This window comes from Gallus gallus, chromosome 2 (assembly GCF_016699485.2).
Source record: "Gallus gallus isolate bGalGal1 chromosome 2, bGalGal1.mat.broiler.GRCg7b, whole genome shotgun sequence".
NCBI lineage: Eukaryota > Metazoa > Chordata > Aves > Galliformes > Phasianidae > Gallus > Gallus gallus.
The window spans coordinates 21,679,757-21,702,812 of NC_052533.1; the positions used below are offsets into that span (position 1 = coordinate 21,679,757).

Here is a 23,056-nt window from a genome sequence, read left to right on the forward strand (position 1 = left end):
TGATCTCATTCTTATTACACAACTTGCCATAGTTCCAGTTAGTCACCCTGTGTTTCTATAATTGGCGTAAAAACCCTAATCACCCAATTAGGATGTGTAATGATATTGTAAAAATCCTATTAAACTGAGCAGAGGAATATTTTTAAAAGCTTTTAATAGGAGTCTCTAGACATGATAGTAAAAGAAGGAGGACAGATACATGAGGTTTATTACATGTCGATAACATGGTGCTTTCTAAATTAAACTTCAAAGAACGTTATCCACTTTATTAATGTAATTACAAAAATTATCAGAATATAATGAATAAATTAAAAATGTTATCTATACAGCATGTTATCAGTCTAGTTCTCAGGACAAGAATTTAGGCTCTCACTTTCACGTTCTTGTGACATTCAAAGTACTTCTGGACCCCTTGTTAGTCTGTGTTGCAATCAGATTTAGATCTCTGGAGATAAGAGTCTCCTTGCTTCCATTTGAAAGAATGCATGAGTTCAGAAATGTGTGCAGTCATATTCCTGGATTTGGCACCTAAAGTGCTAAATTTGTCTCCCTTGGGGAATAAAATCAGAGTTTAAAAAGTACTGGGGAAGAGGCAGGAGCAAACAAATGACTGCATTTGTTTGCTGTTTTCTTGCCCATACGGCAAGGAAAGCTGAAAATTAGTCACTTTTTTTTTGGGGGGGGGGGGGGGGGGGGGACACGCATTGGGCATTCATTTTCAGCTGAATTGGTTCCTGACCTGGCCTGCTGAGCAGCCATCGAGTGTCAGAGCCGGGCCATGGGGCAAGGAGAGGGGCGTGCAGCCAGGGGGTGGTGCGGGGGGTCTGAAACCACCTGCCAGCAGCTGCAGGGAGGAGCTGTGGGGTGGGGCTGCCCGAAGAAAAGCATTATGCTGCTTCCATTTTAGCTCATGTTGGAAGACTTTGTTCAAAATGAAGCATTTTTCAACTTGAAAAAAAGCAGGAATACATAAATTTATCAAATGTACATAATTATATCAGCCGGAGAAGGTATTTAATACCCGGGGGCTGGGCACCAGCAGATCAGATCAGACAGCTCTGTGATGGATTTGGATCTTGGGTATGATGGAGTAGTTCTACAATGTTGGTTTTAATCATTGCACTGGTTATTACTTTTCTTAAATGAGCGTCACAAGGGAACTGCCGTTCGAAGGAGTTCATAATTAGATTAGGATGTGAAGCAAAAAAGGAGCCATAAATCCTACATCTTTTATTACAAATTTCCTTCCTGGCATTCTTTTTGGTATTGCAAATACGTTTTTACAAATATCATTTTTCTTTGTATGCCTTATTTGCATCACATGATGAACTGCTACTGTAAAATACAGATACATGACCTCAGTCCAATTAAGACAAAAGTATGCTTAATGAAGGACTCTACTGAAGCATCACAGAGCATACCTCGGGAGCTGGGACTTGCAACAAGAAAGGAAGTACTGGCCATCTATCTGATGTGTTCTGAACAAGGGAAAGCAAATCTTCTTGTCAAATCGTTCTTGGAAGAGCCGTGAAACGCAGCTGCTAGCTCACTTACCATGGGAGCTGCTCAGGTGGGCAGAAGGACATGCAGGCTGAATTGTTTGTCATTACTGGGACAATGTTCCTGTTGACACCAAACACAGGCCATGAATCACAGCATCTGAGTTCTGTGTCTGAAATGACAGATGATCCTTGACAGCTCTGCACCACTAGGTCACTCATTAGCGCTTCCAAGGCCAAACTCCAATCCTCAGTGTAAAAGTAAAAAACCACGGAGCAGTGCTGCACAATGGTGATTCTAGTAATGAACAATAAAAAAGCACATTTAGACACCACCTCCCCAAACTGGACTTGGTTAAACGAGAAAGCTTCCTTACAGAAGGAAGATGTCTCATATTCAGAAGTGCAGAATCTGAGGAACACTTTTAGTGTTGCAGGAGGTGTGTGTGGTAGCTGGAGAAGGGTTCTCCTGGTTTGTAGCTGCACTAGGACACTACAGCACTGCTGTCTGGGGGTCCAAGAGGATCGGCAGCCAGGAGAGCCAGCATCAGGAGCACCGCTGTGCACTCACACCCTCATCCTGCTGGATGTGCAGAGTGGCCCAAGGCACAGATCCTGCTGGGGACTTTCTTTTTTCCACGGATAGAGAAAAGCTGAAGGCACATTTTTGATCCCTGAAGGACTGTTTCTTTCACTTCCTAACCTGTTTTTTTCCCGAAGAACACTCATTACGTATTCCCTTCTCTTCTGTGTGATGATCATTTGTTTTTCTCTGGTGTTGCTATAGTACCTGTATTGAGGACACATGTTATTCTGATTTATTGGCTTTCCATGTCCTTTCTCTCTCTAAACTGAGAAACAGAGCATTAAAATTTCATACAATATAATGTTCTTCCATGGCAAAGTAGCTATCTATGAACTGGAGAGGCCAGGTGAAAAGGTGGGTTTGAGGCAATATAGATTTTGTTCCATTTAATTGGGGTGGAGTAATGGGGGCTTAAGTTCACCTCCATTGGGATCCTTGGAGCACAACATGCAATTATGAGAGCCTTGTTTTTTCAGCTCAGGTAGAAGGAATTATCAGGGACTTTCCTATAGGACTCTATAGCCCTCAGATGTTTTTCTGAAAGACATTTTTCTTATCAGAGATTCTATCAAGCAAAGCTTTCACCAGAAAAAAAAAATTATAGGGAATTTGTCTTGGGAATAACTCCCCAGGGATCTTTTTTCTTGTGTATGTGCATTTGTTTATATGGTGTATCTCTTTTTATAAATCTTTGAGATTTGACCATCCTGAATGATTGTGAGTGCAAGGGGAGTTTCAGAAATATCATAAATACTTTGGCAAGTAGTGTGGGACTGCTTACTTTCTAAACACTAACCATGGTAACTAAATCACCATGAAAGCCACATCCACTTTGTTACACTTTATAGATGTCTCCTTATATAGGAGAAATAAAATATGAAATCTGGAAAATTACATACAAGTGAATGGAGCCCTGCTGGAGTACTTGTGTTTGGCAATTTTTTTCTTATATAAGTGCAGTAATAAAAATGGGAATTAGTCCTGATTTTCCCATTTCTTTTGATCATACATAAAAATTTTAAGTACATAATATAAAGCTCGAGATTAGATCATAGAATCCTTAGAGTTGGAAGGGTCCTTTAAAGGTCATCTGATCCAACTCCTCTGCAATGAACAGGGGCACCACAGCTACATCAGCTGCTTGGAGCCCTGTCCAGCCTGACCTTGACCGTCTCCAGGGATGGGCCATCAGCTTTCTGAGCAACCTGTGCCAGCACCTCACCACCCTCACTGATGGCACGGAACGAATGTACACTAGGCTTGAAATTTGTTCTGAGATTTAATCTTTAAACCTCAGTAACATATATAATGAAAAGTTATAAACTCTGAATAAAGTGAAATTGAGTTGCAATGCTGCAGATGTTCTGGGATTGATCCATGACGGATGTAAGCAGTAATAATCCATGTTTACATAGACCAACAGCAGTAATGAATTTACTCATCAAAGTCCTAAGACCTCCATATTAAGTTCTGGAGTCACCATGTGTTCCTACCAGCAGCTTTACAGGGATGACTCAGGTCTTCCTCTCCCTGCCAGACTGACCTCCTTCTGCTTAGATTTCAGCCCTCTTCTCTGTCAGCTCCTCCTGCACGTCCAGGCTGCTACTTTCCCCTTGCTAGCCATCACCCGGCCCACCTCTTTCCAGTCTCTTGCCACAGAGATCTGCTCAGCCCCTTGTGTTTGAAAGCACGCCCTCCACCCAACATCTCTCTGCAATATTCACTCTTCCTTTCCAACACCCACGTAGGGCTGCACAATTTAACAGGCTCTCCCAGGAGTCAGCAGCATTGCAGTGAGTCCACCACAGTGCACGGTTGGTGAGCCAATGCCCAGGCAATGAGCAAAATGGACTCAGCAGAGACTACCCAAAATGCAATGAACTGTGATACCATTAATTCTAACGCAGATGCACTCTGCTATGAATAGTTTCTTGCTGGTTTGTTTTTAAAGACACTTCATTAAAGTAACTTGTGCTGTTCCTTGGCTTGTAGGTCAGCCAGTGTGAGTTTTCACAGCACTGTACTGACAAGACTGTCATGAGTCTCATAATTAGTTGCTATGTCTGGAGTTTGTCACAACTTTAATAAAATAACTTGGGCCTTTCTCCTCCTCATTTTGCAGGAGGTCTCACCTTTTAGCATTTACTCAGTGTTTTGTTTAAAAAAATATCAAGGAAATTGTAACGTGTTACTTTCACAAAGGCCCGGCCTCTCTCAGTCTGGCAGCTCCTTCTTGTCCAGTGTGGCTTTTCCCCTTTCTCCACACAGCTAAAATCCACTTCACCTCACAGGCTGGCTGCCACAAGCTCCTGCCATTCTGTTTTGACAAACGTTCTCCATACATTGCCCAAAGCCTGCTTCGTAGGCCACAATTCCCACTTATCATCCTCTGTTTTTATTTCTCCCTTTGTTTTGTTTGGCTGCCTCTCTCTATTGCAGGGACTGCATTAAATACCCCCTCCTTTTCTTCCTTCCTAAAGCTTTTAGTAACTTACTTCCATGCACTTTGCACCTGCTATTGCACCAACTCCTTCTTTTAATTAGCGTCATCAGCTCTTTTTTGGCTGAATTTTCCTTAGTATGTCTTTATGCTTCCCATAACTCCTGGAAGTAGGTCTTTAAAAAAAAAAAAAAAAGAAAAGAAAAGAGACACAAAGCCTCTCTTTAATCTTCCTCAAACCTCTCTCTCTTTTTTTTTTTTACTGGGAAACATATTCCACAGTGGCCAATTTGCTGTGCCTTTTGCTTGTGACTCATGTTGCACCATTCTCCATCTATCACTGTAAATTTCATTTTTGCAGCAGTCTCTGTATCAGCATGACCTGCATGGACTCACTTAGTCCATAAAGGCCCTGAACAACGAGGGCCTGGAACTGCTGCTGCAGTGCAAGGAAAGCCTGGACTGAGAGCTCCGTAGCACTTAAATTTGTACTCAGTACTTAATGTTGCGCAGTGCTTTGTTACCACAGTGATGGGAACTAAATAAAACAGTAAGATTCAGTTTCCAAAACCTTTTCTGAGCAGAGTGGCATGTGGGCTGCACTGTTTTTCACTTGTTTAGGTGCTGATTTTGAGATGGAGCGGAGTGTAAACAGCAAACCTGAGGAAAGAACAAATGATGTTTGAATGCATGTCTGATATCCACCTACATTTTACTGTTGAGAACTCAGATCTCCATTTTGACATAGCAGCCTTTCAAGTATATCCCTTGCAAATGTTTTGCATCATTTTGGGGAGAAATTTTTCTCTCCATAGAAGTTAACATTCCTGTTATGCTCTCTGCTATGGATTTGAGCAGCCCAAGAAGGCACAGGGAGCACTGAATAATCAGAATCCATCCAATGTGCTGTTTCTCTAACGCGTCTAAATAATAGGAATCGTGAATGACCAAAATATGTCAAAAATTGGAAAAAAATGCAAAAATGAAGTAAAAAAAAAAAAAAAAGTTGAAGATATCTTAGAAATAAAGTAGGGTTAATCTTTCAACCTTGTTTTCACAAGATATCAGCATACTTGTTTCTAGTTTCACGTGTAACACTTAAATATCCAAATATCCACACTCATAACCAGCTTGGCTTTTGTGCCTGTATTTTTTCTAAAGCACTGATTACTTATGAGAGGATCCTCGCCCATGAGAGATCTCCTCTGGGTGTGTATTCCAAGTCCTGTATTTTCCCAGCCAGTCGGTTGGGTTTTGTATGCGCACGTGCACGATCTCCAGGTTGTACAAACAGAACTGTGGTTCTGATAGCAGAGACTTTGCTGCGAAGAAAAGCAGTGGTGTTCCTGTAAACACCCTTCATCCAATATTTACGACAAAATGACGTGATTCACACATGCTTTTTGAGAACGTCTAAATGGATCGCCCTCAGTGCTCCCGCTGTTTCATTTTGTATCATTGTCATCATGAGGGCATTTGTTGAACACTTCAATGGCTTCAAAGCTTCGGGATCTGATATCACAGTGGCTGAGGCCACTACATTTGGAATATCATTTTTTCTCTTACGAGACCTTTACCAAGATGGCGTAAGAAAATGGGCTCATTAAAAGTTTTTCCACTTATTTCACAGGAACAACACTCGGCATTACTGCTGTGTTGCTAGGTAGCCAGGCGATCTTAAACTGGAAGGCAGATCAGCACACGAATGCTTGCAAACCTAATGTACGTATGCTTGTTTGGCAGAATCTCTGAGATCACACGGTTTATCCAGCAACATGCACCACAGAAGCTTAACATTTATATTTGGTACTTACGTTACTCTGTTGGTTTGAAGCATGTCATTTTCTGATGTGTAGTCTGTGATTTTTGTCTCTCCACTCTTCATCCCTGTCGTGATCTCCTTCCATCTGTGTGTACTGACACTGCCTGAGATGGAGTTAATTTTCTTCCCAGCTTTCCTGTGTGGTGCAATGGTTTAGACCTGTGGCCAAAACAACCACAATAGCAGAAGCTCAAACCAGTGTTACAGATATTGCTGAGCAGGAACTGCACAGTGACAAGGTCTTCTCTGGTTGTCAGTGCCTTGGCTCAGTGAATGGATTGGTGGTGGGCAGAAGGCTGACATGAGACAAGAGGAAGCAGTTGAACCAAACTAACCAAAATGCTAATTGGTGCCATACAATGTCATAATTGGCAATAAAACAGGAAGGATCAGGGTTTGGGTAGGTTAGCCACCTTTAGACTGGGAGCTGGCTGGGTGTTGATCTACTTGTGGGAGGTGGTGAGCAATTGCCTTTGCATCACTGGCTTTCTTTCCTTCTTTCTTTCATTTTCTTCATTCTTTCCTTTCTTTTGTTCCTCTCTTCTTTCCTTCAGTTTTAATTTCCTTCCTTCCTTCCTTCCTTCCTTCCTTCCTTCCTTCCTTCCTTCCTTCCTTCCTTCCTTCCCTCCTTCCTTCCCTCCTTCCTTCCCTCCTTCCTTCCTTCCTTCCTTCCTTCCTTCCTTCCTTCCCTCCTTCCTTCCCTCCTTCCTTCCCTCCTTCCTTCCTTCCTTCCTTCCTTCCTTCCTTCCTTCCTTCCTTCCTTCCTTCTTTCCTCCCTCCCTCCCTTCCTCCCTTCCTCCCTTCCCTCCTTTCTTCCTTCCTTCTTTCTGTCCATTCCTTCCATTCCTTCCTTGTTTTTATTACTTTCTTTCTCTCTCTCACTTTCTCTCCTGTTACTTCTCTCCACTTCTCCTTTGCTTACCAAACTGTTTTCTCCTGACTGCATTTTCTTGCTTCTGCCCTTTCTTTTCCCCTCCCACTGGGGGTGATGGGATGGTGTGTGAGCAGCTGTGTGGTGCTCGGCTGCCCACTGGGGTTAACCCACAACACTGTGTGATGAAAGTGCACTCGCTTATGCCAGGAAGGAGCTGCCTAAAGCTGTAAGAACTGTACCTACATAGGAACATCAAAGCTGAAGATGCCATGTTACACCTACAGCCATTTCACCACTAATGTGACTGTAAGGTAAGAACAAAGTAGACAGCGACTCCATGCAGCAGTACGTGAAACAAACTGACCAATAGGGGGTACTGGAGAGGTAAACCACCGGTGGTTCTGGGGGTCACCCCCAGCCAGCAGCACGCCACCGGTCCCAGGGAAAACAAACTTTCCACTGCGCCTATGGAGCTACGTGAGCCATAACTCATCACCTCCTAACCCGGGGAGCAGGGACTGACAACAGCCATCAGGCTTGAGATGTAACATCTGAGCCTGCGTGCCCTCCATTTATCATCTGGGATGCCCCGAATATATACAGGGTAAGTTTCCATGGGTTCATAAAAGCTGTGATTTAATAACAGCCACCAAAAGGCAATACATGAGATGTTAGCTCTGAGAGGTTTTTTGGGGAACAACTTATGATGTGGACGTAGATTACACAGGTGCTGTTCTTCTGTTATCGCTGAAGTTTAATTTTTGTCACTAACACGTTTTGCTAGCAGAGCTTAAAGGTCACATCCCTGAGGATACGGCACCGTTTGCGTGAGCAGAGCTTGGCGTTCTCTTCGGATAATGGCCATTGTGGGCTGGTATTGCTAGAGGACAAGTGAAAGTGAGATTGCAAGGATGGGGGGGACCGGGGGGTGTTTTGTGGCCTTACATCCATCTTCATCACAGGAGGGCCACTGAGGAATTGCCGCGTTAACAAGTAACACAGCTCTGAGCCTACAGTCCCACCCACTGCAGCAGGGAGAGCTTCTCAAGGTGAGCGGGCCAGCAAATGGAGGCTGCCTTCAGCCAAGGAGATTTGTGGAGATCTGTTTTATGTGGCAGCCACGGCCCGATGAGGCTGTGCCCTCCCTGGAAGAGTCACACCCGGCAGCCCTGCCCTCTCCTCTCTCTCCTCCCCAGCAGAGCCCCGCTGCCCACTGTGGGTGATGCGCTCAAGGCGAGGGCTGGTTTCCCAGCATGGCACACTGTGCACCCACAGCCCCAAACTATTCTCTGCCCCTTCCATAAACACCCACTGCCTGCTCATGGTTTCTGGGTTATGATTTTTCAGGTTTTTGAAATTCCATCCCCTGGCCCAACATGAGTTCAAATAGAGCAGGAATGTAACTTAAGTACGCTGCCTTTTAGTGTCCCTAAGGAAAAATGCTGGGGTTTGGATGCGGGGAGAGCTGAGGGAGCTCAGACCGCACAGTGACTTTGTGAATCCAAACAGCCAATGCCTGAGAGCTGGCAGATGCACAGCGCTGCATTACCCTGCGAGCCACCACCTGCACCACGCGCTGCTGATTTGTTTTTTGGCATCTCATCTTACCCTGCAACTAATGAACTGGGTGACTGTGGCCGCCCTATCTATCTGCAGAAAGGAGATTTCTGCCATTCCACACGCTCCGGGCCCATTACCGCCCTGTTTATAGTTTTAAACAATATGTTAGTTTACACAATAATAAACAAACTGCCAACCCTGCTGCCTCCTCTCCTCCAGAAATAACAAACCCAACCCACACCTCGGCGCAGAACGTTCAGACGATGAGGCTCACTGCCCTGTGTGATGCGTGGAGCCAAACGCTTCCTGTTGCCCAACCTGCAATTGATGGCTTGGCAAATATTTTCATTGGACTTGATAATCCTTACATTTTCAGCCTGATTCTGCTCAACTCGGTGGCAGTGGCAGAGGTCAGGGCTCGCAGTGAGTTCTTAGCAAAGCCAGCAAGGAGAAGCGGGAGTCATGAAGTAAGAGCAAGCGGGCTTTTATCTAGGGTGTATCTTTGGGGAGTCAATGTGAAAAAGGATGCTTTAAATAAAGTGCCTGGCTTTTTATAATGCAGCTGTCCCATTAAATGCAAATGGGCTTTAACTCCGTGTGATGCTCCTGGAAGAAGGCGGCCAACAGAGATATGCTTCAGCATTTTGTTCATGTGCATTTTCTTATGCCTCAAATTGCAAGACTGCAACATAAAAAACAGAAGTGAAAACCTGCCCCTGCAAGGAAGCAAAATGTCATCAGTATAATAGCTGCTATCTCTGTGGTTTGCTAATTGCGCCTTTCTGCCTTGCTGGTTTCCTGAGATGGGTGGTGGAAATACAGAAGAAGAAAAATAACCACCAACTTCTGAACTTGATCAAAGCTAAAGAAGTGATTTCACATGCTTCAATCCAGTGAATTTTCAGCACGAGTGCCCTTGGAAACAGAGAAGGTTTGGGTGGGGGAAGGAACAAAGAGGGGCTCCAACACACATTTCTGTCAAGTGGAAACCACAGAGGGAAGAATAACAGAGCTGCAGTGCGCAGCGTGAAGATTTCTGCACAGCTTCAAGCTCGTCCTCCCTCCGGTTGTGCACATCTGTGCAACGTCTCTGCGGACTGAGATTGTACCATTTTCAGCAGACAAGGACTGGGTTGCTCTGGCTGGCACCACGCTGATGTCTAATTTAGACAAAATTTTCCTTGATTTAAAAGAGCCTGACATGCACTCGTAGATTACTCCCAAGCAGCTGTAAAACCAGACACTTGTCAGGAATTCTGAGTGCTGCACAGTCACAGAAAGCAGAGCGCACCGCGGCCGCCTGGCAGAGGTTTGACTCCATGAGTTATAGCTTACCTAGAAGCAGGGGGAAGAATGGGAACGTTGTTCCAAATTCACTGGGTGCTAGCAGCGTTGGCTCACGTTGGTAAGACAGCATCTGTCAGCTAAGCCTGGTTAATTACAAGTTCCTCAGAAACCCTATCCCTAATTGCCCAAAGAAAGCCACAGACTGAATTAGGGCAGTGTTCGTGCAAGTCTCTGCTGGGCAGCACAGCCCCTGGTGCGAGTTGTATGCGCAGGGAGTGGAAGGGTTTGAATGCTCAGCGTTTGCTTCTGGACCAGAATACGTGTTTTGTGCTGGTGGCATTTTCCTCTTCACCCAGAGGAGGACTCACAAATATTAGCACCAGATGTAAACAGAGATCAAACTCTTTGACTGTTACTGAAGACTTAAATGTCATCTTTTGCACTGACTCAATAAACCATCCTGAAGTGCTTGTGTCCTCCCAGTCCCTTGTTTATTTCTTCTTAATTTTTATATACTTATACTCCTGTATTCCTCTCTTCAGTGTTTCAGTTTCCATTGTCTCCATCTTTTTTCCATAATACAACATACCCAACATGAAATCAGCATTTTAGCTCCTGTTTCAAAGATGCTAAGAAGGGCGGTAGGACTCACGCCTCTGAAAGCCTTTCTGTCAAACTGTAGATTCAGGTTTGTGCTCAGGCCATCCTACAGCCTTCTGGCCCGGCTCTATGGCAGGACACTTCCCCATGACCTAGGACAAGAGCACACACACATAAGAGAACAATGTTCCTCCTGGGAAGACCCCACATTGGCCCCACGTTTGCTATCCCTGTGACAGACAGGTCCAATCCCAAATTGCTCACAATTGCAGATGGTTCAGACCCAGCCCACATAAATGCATGTCTAGACAAATGTGCTTTTAAAATTGAGTTAGCCACTCCGAGCTGGGGCACAAATTAATCCTGTAAATTGTGTTAACTGGCCTCATTAAAGCCCAAGCTCATTTTAGCTGGATAACACGCATTAAAACACCATTTGAAACGTGTAAACCTCAGTTTTAAAGCATGTTTGTTCTCAAAAAGTACATGCTTTCTATTTTGGACCAGACACAGACATCCATCCTAACGGGTTAAACTGATTTATTTTCCAATAACGTTGGTTCAATCGAGTTAACAAGATCAAAAGCTCTCAGCGCTCATTAACCCATAGACTAACACACCTGAGGGCGTGTTACCTGGCTGCGTTTTAGGCCTGGGTGGGCACTGCAGACCAGGTGCCCTTCTCCCACAGCCACACGAGCATCAGCCCAAAGCCAGGAGCTCCGCCAGGAGAGTCGCCTCCTCGCACAGCCAACATAAAGCGTTCGCACCGCCCTTTAAGGGCCCCGTCCCGGAGAGCAGCCTCCAGGCAGACGGGGGAGGACGGCTCCGCCTGGGGGCACCCCGTGCCCGGCCCCCGCCCGTCCCAGAGCCCAGCGGCCCGGCGGGGCGGGGCGTGGTGGGACACCGCCCTGTGGGCGGCCCGGGGCCGCAGCCTGGCTGCAGCTCGGCAGCCTCCGCGAGAAGGGCCGGTCGCCTCCTCCCTCCCTCCTTCCCTCCCTCCTGGCCACGGCGCGGGGCTCCTCCTCCTCCTTTCTCCGCCGGCTCCCTCTCTCCCACCCTCCCTCCCTCCCTCCCTCCATCCGTCACCCCCCCCGCCGCACTTTCCTTGCGCTGCTCCCGTTTGCACTTTCCATCTCGCTCCGCCGGGGCAGCCCGGCAAACGGTCGGGCCGGGGCTATGCGACGTGCGGGGAGCGCAGCGGCTGCCGCGCCGTAGGGAGCCGTCCCCGGGCAGGGCCGGGGTGTCCCGCTGCAGGCGGCGGCTCCCGGGCAGGGCTCGCCCTGCCGTCCCGCCTCGGGGCGGAGGGACCCGCGATGTGCGACATGATCGACTCGCAGTCCGCCGAGAAGATCAGCAGGATGAAAAAGTTGCGGAGAACTTTGTCGGAGAGCTTCAGCCGAATAGGTGAGGCCCGCGGCGCTGCCCGGCGTCCCGGGGGGAGCGAGGGGTTGAGGGCGGGGGGTGCCCGGTAACAGCCTCTTGTGGGTACCTCTCGGGAAGGTCGGTGTTTCCCGGCTGTGTGCGCGTGTGAGCGCTCAGCCCGTGATCGAGTTAGCCCGAAACAGGCTAACAAAGTGAGAATGGGCACTGCCCAGCGTGCTGCCAAAGTGAAACGTTGAGAAAAATGCGGGGAAGCGAATTGTTATTGTGTGGCTGCGGGTCTGGCCGCTTATTTTTCGTTCCGGCGGCACATTCCTGTAAGTTGAGGCGTGAGATGCTGAGGCTGATAGCGCCGGATAGGAGATTGGGGAGGGCGGACAAAAGAAGTCGGTCTGTCATCGCCGTGCCGCGCAGCATCCTGAGGCGGCGATACCCACGGCGCCTCCCGGTACCGCCGCTTCGCGTTCGGCTTTGGCACCTCTCGTTTTGCCCCGGGTTTTGTTCTGAGAACAATGCCAAAGAGTTCTGCCGCCTTTGGGTCCGTATTCCTGCCGGCCGGGGGTGCGATGCTGGGTTTCGTCCAGCGCCGGTTGGAGGTGTTGCTGCTGACCGCCCGCAGCGGCGTGCCCAGAGCCGGGGAGCGGGGCGAGGTGCGAGGCGGAGGCGCGGGGCTGAACTGGAGGCCGCGGTGTCTGAGTGGAGGCCGCGGGCCCGCCGGGGAAGGCCCTGTCACAGCCCTCTCCCCGCCAGGGCAGGGGGCCGTCGGGCACATCTCTGCTCCCAGAGCTGCTCCGTCTCTCTCTGAGCTGTGCTCCCTCAGGGCCCTGGCATGGAAGTGCACAACACCTGAAAACCTGCGATGCCCACATAGCGGTGAGGCAGTGGCACAGGCTGCCCGGGGAGGTGGTGGGGTCACCGTCACTGGAGGCGTTCATGAAATGTGTGGATGTGGCACTGTGGGTGCAGTGGGGATGGGTCAGTGGTTGGACCGGGTGATCTTGGAGGTCTTTCTAACCTTAGTGTTTCTGTGATTCTACGAACCTTTAGCTTGAAGCATAGGAGAGCATTTGACATCAGGTATCTTCCCCTTTTCTTTTCTGTCCCATTGCAAAGAGCTCATTCATGTTAGCAAAAGAATTTCAAAGGTGAATGTTTCAGTTCTGAAGTGGATGTTAAGTCACAGTTGCACGTCCCTCTGTTTCCATACGAGAATGTCTCTCACCTATATTCAATCTTATGTCAGTTATAGGCATTTTACCAATTTGATTAAAAAAGCCGCTCAGGTGTTTCATCTGTCACGTGCTTACGTGTACATGTGGACACAGACAGCCTGCTACAGACCTGTGGGCAGGCTTTGCCAAGTGGAAGTCATTAACAAAGACAACACTTTAAATGGAAGTGCTGCTTTATCACAGCAGCGTTGGTCCCGCTAATACCTTCTTGGCACCATGACCTCTTTGAGTGCTATCTTTTTCATGTGTTAGTGGCTTTCTTGGGTGATTGTCTCTTTTGGTTGCTTTTACTAATGGAACAGTTTCTGTGGGAGCTTTGGACTGATTTAGGTGCCTGCACTGTCGTGCCTTCCGCGTACCAGGGCTCTTTGTGCGGTGCCAGAGCTGTGTTTGCCTGTCTGTTGTTATAAGTCAGCTGCCACCAGCAAAGCTGTTCCACCCACAGATGCTTTGGTAGTGTGAGCATCACGCTATTAAGTGCACTGTGAGCAAAAGCTCTGATTTATCAGATTGAGGTTTGAACCGAGCCCACTCCCTGATAGCCACAGCCGCAGATAAGCTCAAGCAAAGTGAGCCTCTGTTCAGAAACTCTCAGTTTGCATACCAGGAAATGCTCAGGTGTCACACGTGCTCCACTTTACTTCTGTTTTGAGATTAAAGAGAGGAAACAAAACCCTCAGTAGAGAAAGCTTTTATTTTTTATCACACTGTTTTCACATCTCTTGGCAACTGGGCACTCCTTGGTCAGGTCAGCAAGTGACTGAGTGAATCTGTATCTGATCTTCAGCTTTGTCAGTCGTCCATTCCTTTACAATTTTTTGTAAATCCATGATGGTCTTTTAATTTCTCCTCTTAAGTGTTTTCATAGGTTTAGGTACCCGGCAGCATTATGAACAAGCTGGTGCAGGTGGTGCAAAGTGATGTGGTCTTCCCCTGCAGCAGCAGAGGCGTCTCGGTTCGCTGGGCAGGGCAGCGTGGGGCATCCCCCAATGCTACCAGGTCTTAGCTGCTAACTACAATAATTCCAGTCCTACAGGGCCCATTAATTTTGATACCAGGGTTCCTGTTAGCCTCTTTAGTAAGAGTGGTGGAAGTGCTCGGAGTTGTCTTTGGCAGTGTGTTTTTGATAGAGCTTGTAAGCCAATACCCAGTAACTGCCTTCAAGACCACTTTCTCCCCACTGAGTGATTCTCTCTATTTGAGAGGATGAAAATCAGCAAGGAAACCAACTGCTGATCTATTTATTTTTCTTTCCCAGTGTGCAACAGTATGCTGAGTAATGTTTGAAACTATTTTCCAAAAGAGTAAAACAATGGAATGTGGTGTGGAAGTTCTGGATATTCCCCAGCATCTTTAGATGAAAGGGGTTAGCCTTAAAACCAGCTCACTCATCCCCAGGGCACAGAAAAGAGCCATTATTCAGTACTAGTTATGGCCTCGAGCAGTCTTGGCCCATTTTCTTAGCTTTGATCTGATACATTTCAGCCATTGCATCCAGAAACTGGCAGAGGGTGGTGAATATTTGTCTGTATTATATATCCTGCAGAATGCTGATCCAGACCATAGCTGTTGGAGTTCCTGATATTGGGACTGTTTCTTTCAGCTTTATGAGCTGAAGAATGTGATGTGTGAAACTGTCTGCCTCAGCCCTACCTTGTCCCATTTGCAAGCCTGGTAAAGGGCAGTATGGCACTGTGGTCTGTTGGAAGAAATGCATGTGGCCTTTTGTGCAAAGCTGAAGCTGATATTCAGAAATAGGCCGGATGGCTTTTATTGCAGGAGTTACGAGCTCACATTTCCAGAAGGATGATCCGTCTTTGCACCGAAGGCATCCCTTCAGCTAGCAGAAGGTTTCTGGTGCTACAAGGAGTATCCCTCCTAACATGTAGCACATCTTGAAGAACTCACGTTGCTCGAAATCGGAGCCATTTACAGAATTCTTTTTATTGATAAGTTCTTGGCAGCACATCCCTCCCTATACAAACAGCCAGATTAGTTTACAAATTCTCCTTTCCTTGCTTACATACACACTGTTGCCCATGCACACAAACACATGATACTGGATGCTGACCAACTTTGTGCGGCTGACTCGATTCACTGTTTCTTTTACCATTTAAACCTTTATTAGGTTTGCTTCTTAGTTTTACCCTTTGATAATTATGTAATTAAAATCAATTATCAGTAATTTTATAAAATTACCATCATCTTGTAGTTATATAAAGAGTTCCTGGCTTTGGAGTGAGTGTATTACTCAAACCGTATTTCGAGATCCTTTCAGCTCATGCCATTTAACTTTTTTCTTTTCCTTGTGCAATCTGTGTAGTCCAAGCCCAACACCTGGCTGGGAGGGGCAGGGCAGGGAGCCCTGCTGCAGTTGCTCACAGGGCATGAAAGCTGTCCCTGGCAGCCCCCAGCACCCACATGCTGTGCTGTGCTACCCGCTCCTCACTGACACAAAGGTTATCTCCACTATCTCCTCTCGCGTACGCCTGCATAGCTCGCATACCTGAGATAATGAGAAGTGCATTTGTAAACAGTTTATTATTATTATTATTTTAAAGAGGAGAGTAGAAATAAAGACAAGCCAGAAATGTGCACGGAGTCCCATTTCTTGTTCCGCTGGGAATGTTGTTGTTATCTGCTGTTGGGTTATTCCTCAAACGTTTCGGTCTTATGAAAGCTGTGAGTTTTGGTGTGGGAGAACAGCTTGTCAGCATGACCCAGGGGTGTCATAGACCATATTTATAGCCTGTGTGTCATCGTGACCTGAGAGGTAAATTAAAAGAATTAAAAATGTGTTCTTAAAAAGAGTTCCATGGGTCTTTTTTTTTTTTTCTTTTTTTTATGTCCTGCCTCATAGCTTTTGAGTGCATGGGATCGGCGGGCTGAAAATGCCATGTCAGGCCTTCACAACCATAAAAATGCATTTCATGGTGAAAATGCGCAGTCTGCCTGCCCCAAACTTCTCTGCAATGTCGTTTTTTGTTTTCTTTTTTTCTTTTTGAGCATGAAGTCTAGATGAGTAATCTCCAGCAATCTGAGCAAAGTCATTTTTTGTGTCCTGAAGAAATGCCAATATGAGAGCAAACAAAGGCTGGAACATGTGTGCTTTCCTGCAGAAGGAGAGCTGTGGTGTGTAGCTCACAGCCCTTGGCAGGGTTGCAGAGCTGAAGCACTGTCCTTTGGCAGCCCCAGTTACTCTGTGTTACAGCTGTGGTGGCCGGGGGTTTTGTTTTTTATTATTATTCTTTTTGTGTCGTAGAACACAGGATGGCTTAGATTGGGAAAGATGTTAAAGCCCACCCAGCCCCACACTGGGCTGCCCCCAGCAAATCAGGCTGCCCAGGGCCCAGCCCACCTTGAGCATATCCAGGAAAACCTCCAATCCATGAGGACAGGGATTCTGAAGGGGAAAGGAGCACCTAAAAGTGTAAACTACTGAGTCCAGATTCCCAAAGGTGCTGGGCACTGAAGTAAAGGCACCCAGTATGCTGAAGGATCAAAGTCTTCAAAGCAGTGCTTGCTGCAGCAGCTCACTTTTGTTTGGAACTGTTTTCATACTTTTTTGTTGGTTGTGTGCTAGTTGATAGGGTAAGAAAGAAAGAAATCTCATCTTTAATGAAATGAATGTTGCGGGGGGGGAGGGAAAAAACCCTGCTACAATGTCATACTATAGCGCAAAGATGTAGTCCTTGACAAAGAATGTGTGGCTAGTTCATTGTGCTTTTGCTGTATGAAGTTCAGTCAGGCTCTCTGGAAGGTGTTTTCACGCTCACTAAGAATTAAAAGAAATGCATGGACTTTTATTTTCCTTAACCTGGAAGGATAATATATTTCATAAATATGTAAATGTGGTTTCTTGAAAACATGCTGTGCAGTCCTACATACCATTTAGTTTCATATTTTGAGTGTAAAATTGTTATTCATGCCAGCATGTTCTTTTCTATTATAACAGGAAAGAGTTGCTCTGTTTTTCTCTTTCCTGGAGTTAGTTACTTTGTTCTCATTGAAATGCAGTACAGATAACTGTTTATTTTTTCCTTTTATTTTAAAGCCTTGAAGAAAGAAGACAGCAGCTTTGATGAGGTAGGTTAAATATCTTTCTACTTCACATAGTCCAGATATGCTTAGTATTTCTCACTCGTGTTCAGAGGCCCACAGACCATAATGTTACTACACGCATATGTGTTAATGCGTGCACGTTGCTTGAACATGTGTTCATTTTCCAAATAACTACCAGATGAATTGGTTGGTTGAAGGCTCTGAATGGAATGCTTGTTTTCTTGAATATAGTGAAATTGTATGTTGTGTGAAGAGTGATCATGTAGAATGGGTACATGTGGAGAAGTGGTATATGTGGAGAAAATACTCCATAGAACTTTACCTACCATAGTTGTCTTAACTGTAGGTATGTAGACAATATAATAATATAATTCTTCAGAGAACACTGTGTTAAGTGCTGTTGCATTTTATTGCCTTTGTGCTGAGTGTCTCAACTGAGGTAGATACTGCCTCTGAAATGAGGCAAAAACAACAAAGCACACACAAACCCAACAGCTAGCTGCGATGGTAAGACTGGTACTTGATTATTCAGTGAAGACATGTTTGGGGCTTGTCCTATCTGTAATATGATGCATGTGTTTATTAACTTGCAAAATATGCTGCTCACAATTTGTGCTTGCTTTTATTTATCATGGGCCTTAGAAGGTCTGGGTCGGTGTGAGTTGTTCTGCAGCACAAGTTTACTCAGGAATGTGTGTAGATCTCAGTGTGATGAGTTGTCAGTGTGGTAGACAGCACTTGCCTTGTACTTCTCTCCATCACCATGGCTGGAAACAAACAGTAATATTTTCATGTGTTGATATTACGGTTCTGGGACTTCTGTCTTCTTCACTGCATGCAAGGATCTTAAATTTTGGCTGATTGTAGTGAGATAGTTGGCGTCTAATGCCAGATTCTGAAATAAATGGTGATGTAATGTCCTTGATACTGGATCAAATCGGACTTTGTTTCTTTCTAAACAGATCACAGCAAATCTGTGAGCCCTCTGCTGAAATTCACTAATAGCAATACAAATGTTTTATTATTTTCTGACATTTTGCAGAGTTCAAATTCAGCTCAGCCCCTCTCAGATCTGGAGCGCATATTCTGGAGTCAGATTTTTGCCTTCAGGAACCCTTGTTGGACTATGCCAAGGTCCTGACTATTGTGGTTCCCCTACAGCACTGTTAGAGTTCGATTCCTTCTTAAAGTTATGGCTGTTTTGATAAGTGGCTGGTAGTCTCTGAATCCTTATACAAAGTCTGTTTTTATTCAGGGCTTTCTTTACTCTGAAGGCTTCAGTAGTTTACCTTTGTTATGTCTTACCCATTAAGTATTTCATTTGATACAGAGTTTGAAAGGATCTGTTAAAAGTTAAAAATAATGTTGCATTACAAAGATGCCAATTTTCCTGTCCTCTCCCCTTTCACACAATTTTCTGCAGCTTGTGAGCATTTTCTTTAAACTTGGTTTTCTGTTTGAACAAGTGACAACTCAAACAGATTTTTCACATATATTTGGGGATCTGTGCAGAAAAAAAGATTCAAATATGTTTTTAATGGGGTTGGACATACTGTTTGTTTGACATACTGCAGTGATTGCAAAGGAATGCTAGTGGGAAAAGTGCACAAGATGATTTTTCTGTCTCCTGTAAATAAGAAGGAGTTTGATGTGACATGGGTATCAAGCAGTTACATTGTTTTAGTGACACGTATTGAAGAGAAGAAGACAGGATTCATATTTTATGTTGTCCTCGTTAATCTCTTCAATTTCAATGCAGAAGTTCTTGGAAGTCATCTAGCCTCGAGTGTGAGTCAAGGAATGGGAAGTACCACATAACACTTAATTCCTTTTGTATCAAACATTCTTCAAATCAGAAAATAAAATGATCTCAAGTAACAATAGTGCACCTGATTGTAGTGACGGGACAAGGAGCTTGAGGGAGGACTCTGTAGTGAAAGCGAAGTCATGGTTTTAGACCTTTAAACTGTGACCAAAGCACCAGAAGCAAAAGCAGGCTATCAGGGGCCTGAAATCTCTGAAGAGAGAGGGAAAACGACATAAAGAAGATGACCTACCTAAGGCTGCAGGGACTGCCTTTGTAGCTAAGTCAGTTGTCAGATTATTCTGCACAGTTTGGGTGTTACATCAAGCACTTGGTTGTTTATCCCTAGGGAAATAAAGAGGGAAAAATGAACTGCTTAGTGGGTCTTTTTCTACCTACTTAACACTTGCATATTGTAGCTCAGAAACCTGCAACACTGCAGGAAGTCTTTATTTTGGAGAGAAACTACTAAGAATTAAGATATCAAAGATGGTAGGCAAGTGTATCCCATAATTGCTTTCTGTGGGTTATGAAATTAATCTGTCTAGTAAATGAGGACCAAAAGAATCGTGAACAGCAAAGCCTGTACGATGGATGTCAGAATACAATTTTAGTTGTTCCAGAAGTGTTTCAGGGATTTCTGCAGTGCTGATTGTGGCATCTTCCAGAAGCTCTTGTGTATAAATGAGTAGACCACTTTCTACATTGTCTTTAAACTTGATCTTTTCCTTTCTATCACATTGATGTTTACTAGTCACCACGTGGGAATGTTGTCCTGACCCAGTACCTACTGAAATCTGTGGGAAATTCTCCTAGTTTTCAGTTGTTTCTGGATCAGTTTCTTTCAAAATGAATTATTATAATGTGGGGGTAGAGAGTGCAGGATGTTTTTGCCTGTTTTCAGGGTTACTTTAGTTGAGGGGGAGAGAGTAAGGCAGAGTTTTCCATCTTCTTTTTGTGCCCTGAAACGTTGTTACCTGCTCTCTGAAGAAAGCCAGCCACGGAAAAGAGTTGCTCTACCTCTGGAAACAGCCTAACCCAAACCCAGGCAACCCTTGCTCTCTGAGTGTAGGCTTTGGCTGGCAAGTATCTGTTCCATTCTTTTGGGTAAGGCACTGAAAAAGGATTATCTGTAATGACTTGCCTTATTATCTACTCTGGATAGATGTAGATCTTACAAGACTTAAGAGAAACACCTCTGAGAAGTAGTGCTACATGCAAAGAGCTGTCTATAAACCAAAGGCTTTTGAGTGAGTACTTTCTTTTTTGGCGTTCCAGTAGTGTCTTTCTCTGTCCATGTTGAAAGTAATAACTTCAACTATGCAGGATTGTTTTGATGTTCGTGGACTTCTAGTGTAGCAAGAAATGAAGAATTTGGCTGCTGTGTCTTGTAATGGTGTAACTATTTTCTTGTTTGCTTGAATGTGATCAAAGCTGACCATGTGTAGCTAAATTGCAGCATATTTTTTGGAGAGGCACCCAGTGTTGATATTGTGACTAACCTCATCGCAATGCTGGTAACCTGTTCCTTTGCTTAGCTGCTTGCCTTTGTAATTTATTTCTGAATTATTATTAGTCTTGAGCTGTTGGTTCTTGTCCTTCTGTAGTCAGTGGTTTCTCTGAGCACCTAAATCATAATTTAAGGCCTTTTGTCTTAAGTCATACACACTAGATGCATTAATATTAACATCATAATGAAATCAAAGCAAAATAATCTCAAGTCTTTGATTAATTTACAGAACTACAGCTAGTTGTGTGCAGAGCTGTACTGCTGCTATTTAGCTCTTTCCTTGTTAATTTTGTTCAGCTTCAAGAGCACCCCAGAGAAGTAACCATAGGGCTGTTTTCTTAGTGTGTGTGTGTGTATGTGTGTGTGTGTGTGTGTGTGTGTGTGTGTATATATTTTAAGGCCACCTTTCCTAGGAAATTATGGAACGTGATTATGCCTGCTGCATACATAATTCTTTCTGACCCAGTAATTTTGAAGTTGGCCAGTGCTGGGACTCCTAGAAGCTTGATGAGAGAGCCTGTGAGCTGGCTGAAGAACAGAGACAAAATCTCCTCTGACTGAAAAGCTGGAATGCGAGGTCTTATGAATATAGGAGAATCTGTGTGGAAGGGTTATGAGTACTTTGACCTTAGCAAAATCCTTAATATTCATCTATTCCTTACTGCGCATAGAGTGTCCAACAGTGAGACAGCCAAAATTTATTTATTATTTCATTCATGGAACATCTTCTGTGTGTTTGAAATAGAAGTAAGTGAAAGAGGAGGGAGTTCTGCCAAGTTACTTCTTGGTTCTGTAATATGCTTGCTCTTGCAATCCCTCAATGAAACACAACCAAAAAGGATATTCCTTCTGTGGGGTGTTGCATTAAGTGGTTGGTTTAAAGGATCCTATGTCTGAACCAGAGCTCTTCCACAGAAAGCATTTTGAATTCAGGGAGTTGAAAGGAAGGTTATAGCAGGAAATAAAGTGGAGCTCTCCAAGAAATATACAAGAGGATTTTGAGTGCTGTAATACAGGAAGCACATAATATGATAAGTAACAATTTTGCATTTTTCCCCTAAGTTTTTTTTTTTATTTATGGTAAGTAGTAGCTTGAGGGAGCAACACATATAGGAAAGTATGGACATGGCATTAAGTTTTAGCTTTTTCCTCCTATAGAAGAGGATCTGGATTATGGGAACCTTCAACAGAAGGTGAAGGAGAAAGAAAATTAGCCCTCTTAAGATTTAATGTTACTTTAGTGGTATCTTGGAATAATCATTGTTTCATAGTCAGAAGACTTAAAAGTGTGAGACTGGTGTGTGACAAACTTAGGGAACAGCCTGTGATACAAGGGATTTTGGAAGTCTGATTGCTATCCCTCCTTCTTTGATGAGATAATTATTGACTGGTCAAGGTATTGCAAAATCATTGCAAGGCATGTCCTGGTTGTCTGCTCCCTGATAACTGTTTGGGCTTACAAAGCAGTAGCTTGGTGACTACTGCAATGCTTTGTGTGGTGGAGAGTTTCCAAAGGAGTGGTTAAGATAAGTGCTGTAATAATAATATGAAGGCCTTTGAGGAGAGTGGAGGGAGGAATTATCTGCCCTGAGAACTTGGGTGGGACTTGGGGTGTATGATGACTTTGTACCTCTCATCTGCTTAGTGCTAGGCAAGCAGTTAATGGGTGGATAACTGTTATAATGTGAAGCTAAGGGCTAATGGGAGAGAGATCTAGGAAGAAGGTCTGGGGGGAAAAAAAAAAAACTTAAATCTAGGAAAAAAAAAAAAAGAAATTATAGGTGTCAAATCTGTTTATAAATAATGCTAAAGAGTGTTATCTTCATCTGGCGATTTACAATAATTTTCCAGTCACGTATAGAGGTGCTTGAAGCATCCTGAGAGATAGGTCTGTTCAGACACGTAACCAAGTAAGTGAGAGGAAACACAGTTCCAGGCAGAGGGTAACAAAATCAGTACTGGAAATTGCTGCTACTGAATTGTCACTGGAGACATAAGACAGACAAAAATTTTTTTGGTGAAAGAGGGATGTAAAAGCTCAACAGTGTAACCTGATGCTTCCTGTGGGCGGCCTGTCTTCACTTATGTCATCCTTGGATTCACTACAAGGTCTTTATGTGTTGATAGAGATTTTTCGAGTCTGCCGCCTTCAATAGAGGGAGTAGGCAGGGATGGTATTTTCTTCTGGGCCTTCCTATTGCAAAGTAGACTTCATGGGAGGTGACTCTAGTTGGGTTTGTGTTCCTGCCTCTCTTGACTCAAACTTTTCTTTCCCCAACACAGTTTCCTTACACTGTTGAAGCTCTGTTCTTAGTGCAGTGCTTCCATAGCAGATGGCTGAGACACCAGTCTACCCTGTGCATTTACTGATTGTGGTAGTCACGTGCTGGATCTTAA

General features: G+C 44.7%; 1 protein-coding gene and 1 long non-coding RNA gene across 3 annotated transcripts in view; one reads left to right on the plus strand and one right to left on the minus strand.

The window, feature by feature from the left end:
- Positions 1 to 686: 686 nt before the first annotated feature.
- Positions 687 to 11,420, minus strand: LOC107052575. Its single transcript, XR_001465157.4, has 3 exons — positions 10,117 to 11,420; positions 6,340 to 6,506; positions 687 to 1,797 (listed from the first exon to the last, which is right to left on the minus strand). It is a non-coding gene; the product is annotated as an uncharacterized LOC107052575 (long non-coding RNA).
- A 344-nt stretch (positions 11,421 to 11,764) lies between these two features.
- Positions 11,765 to 23,056, plus strand: part of CDK14 (cyclin dependent kinase 14) — a 312,933-nt gene continuing 301,641 nt past the window's right edge. For both annotated transcript variants that reach the window (XM_040693416.2, XM_015281963.4), the window contains exons 1-2: positions 11,765 to 12,075; positions 17,338 to 17,369. In XM_040693416.2, coding sequence (XP_040549350.1) covers positions 11,985 to 12,075; positions 17,338 to 17,369 — 123 coding nt within the window. In that variant the 5' untranslated portion in view covers positions 11,765 to 11,984. The remainder of the gene's footprint in view (positions 12,076 to 17,337; positions 17,370 to 23,056) is intronic.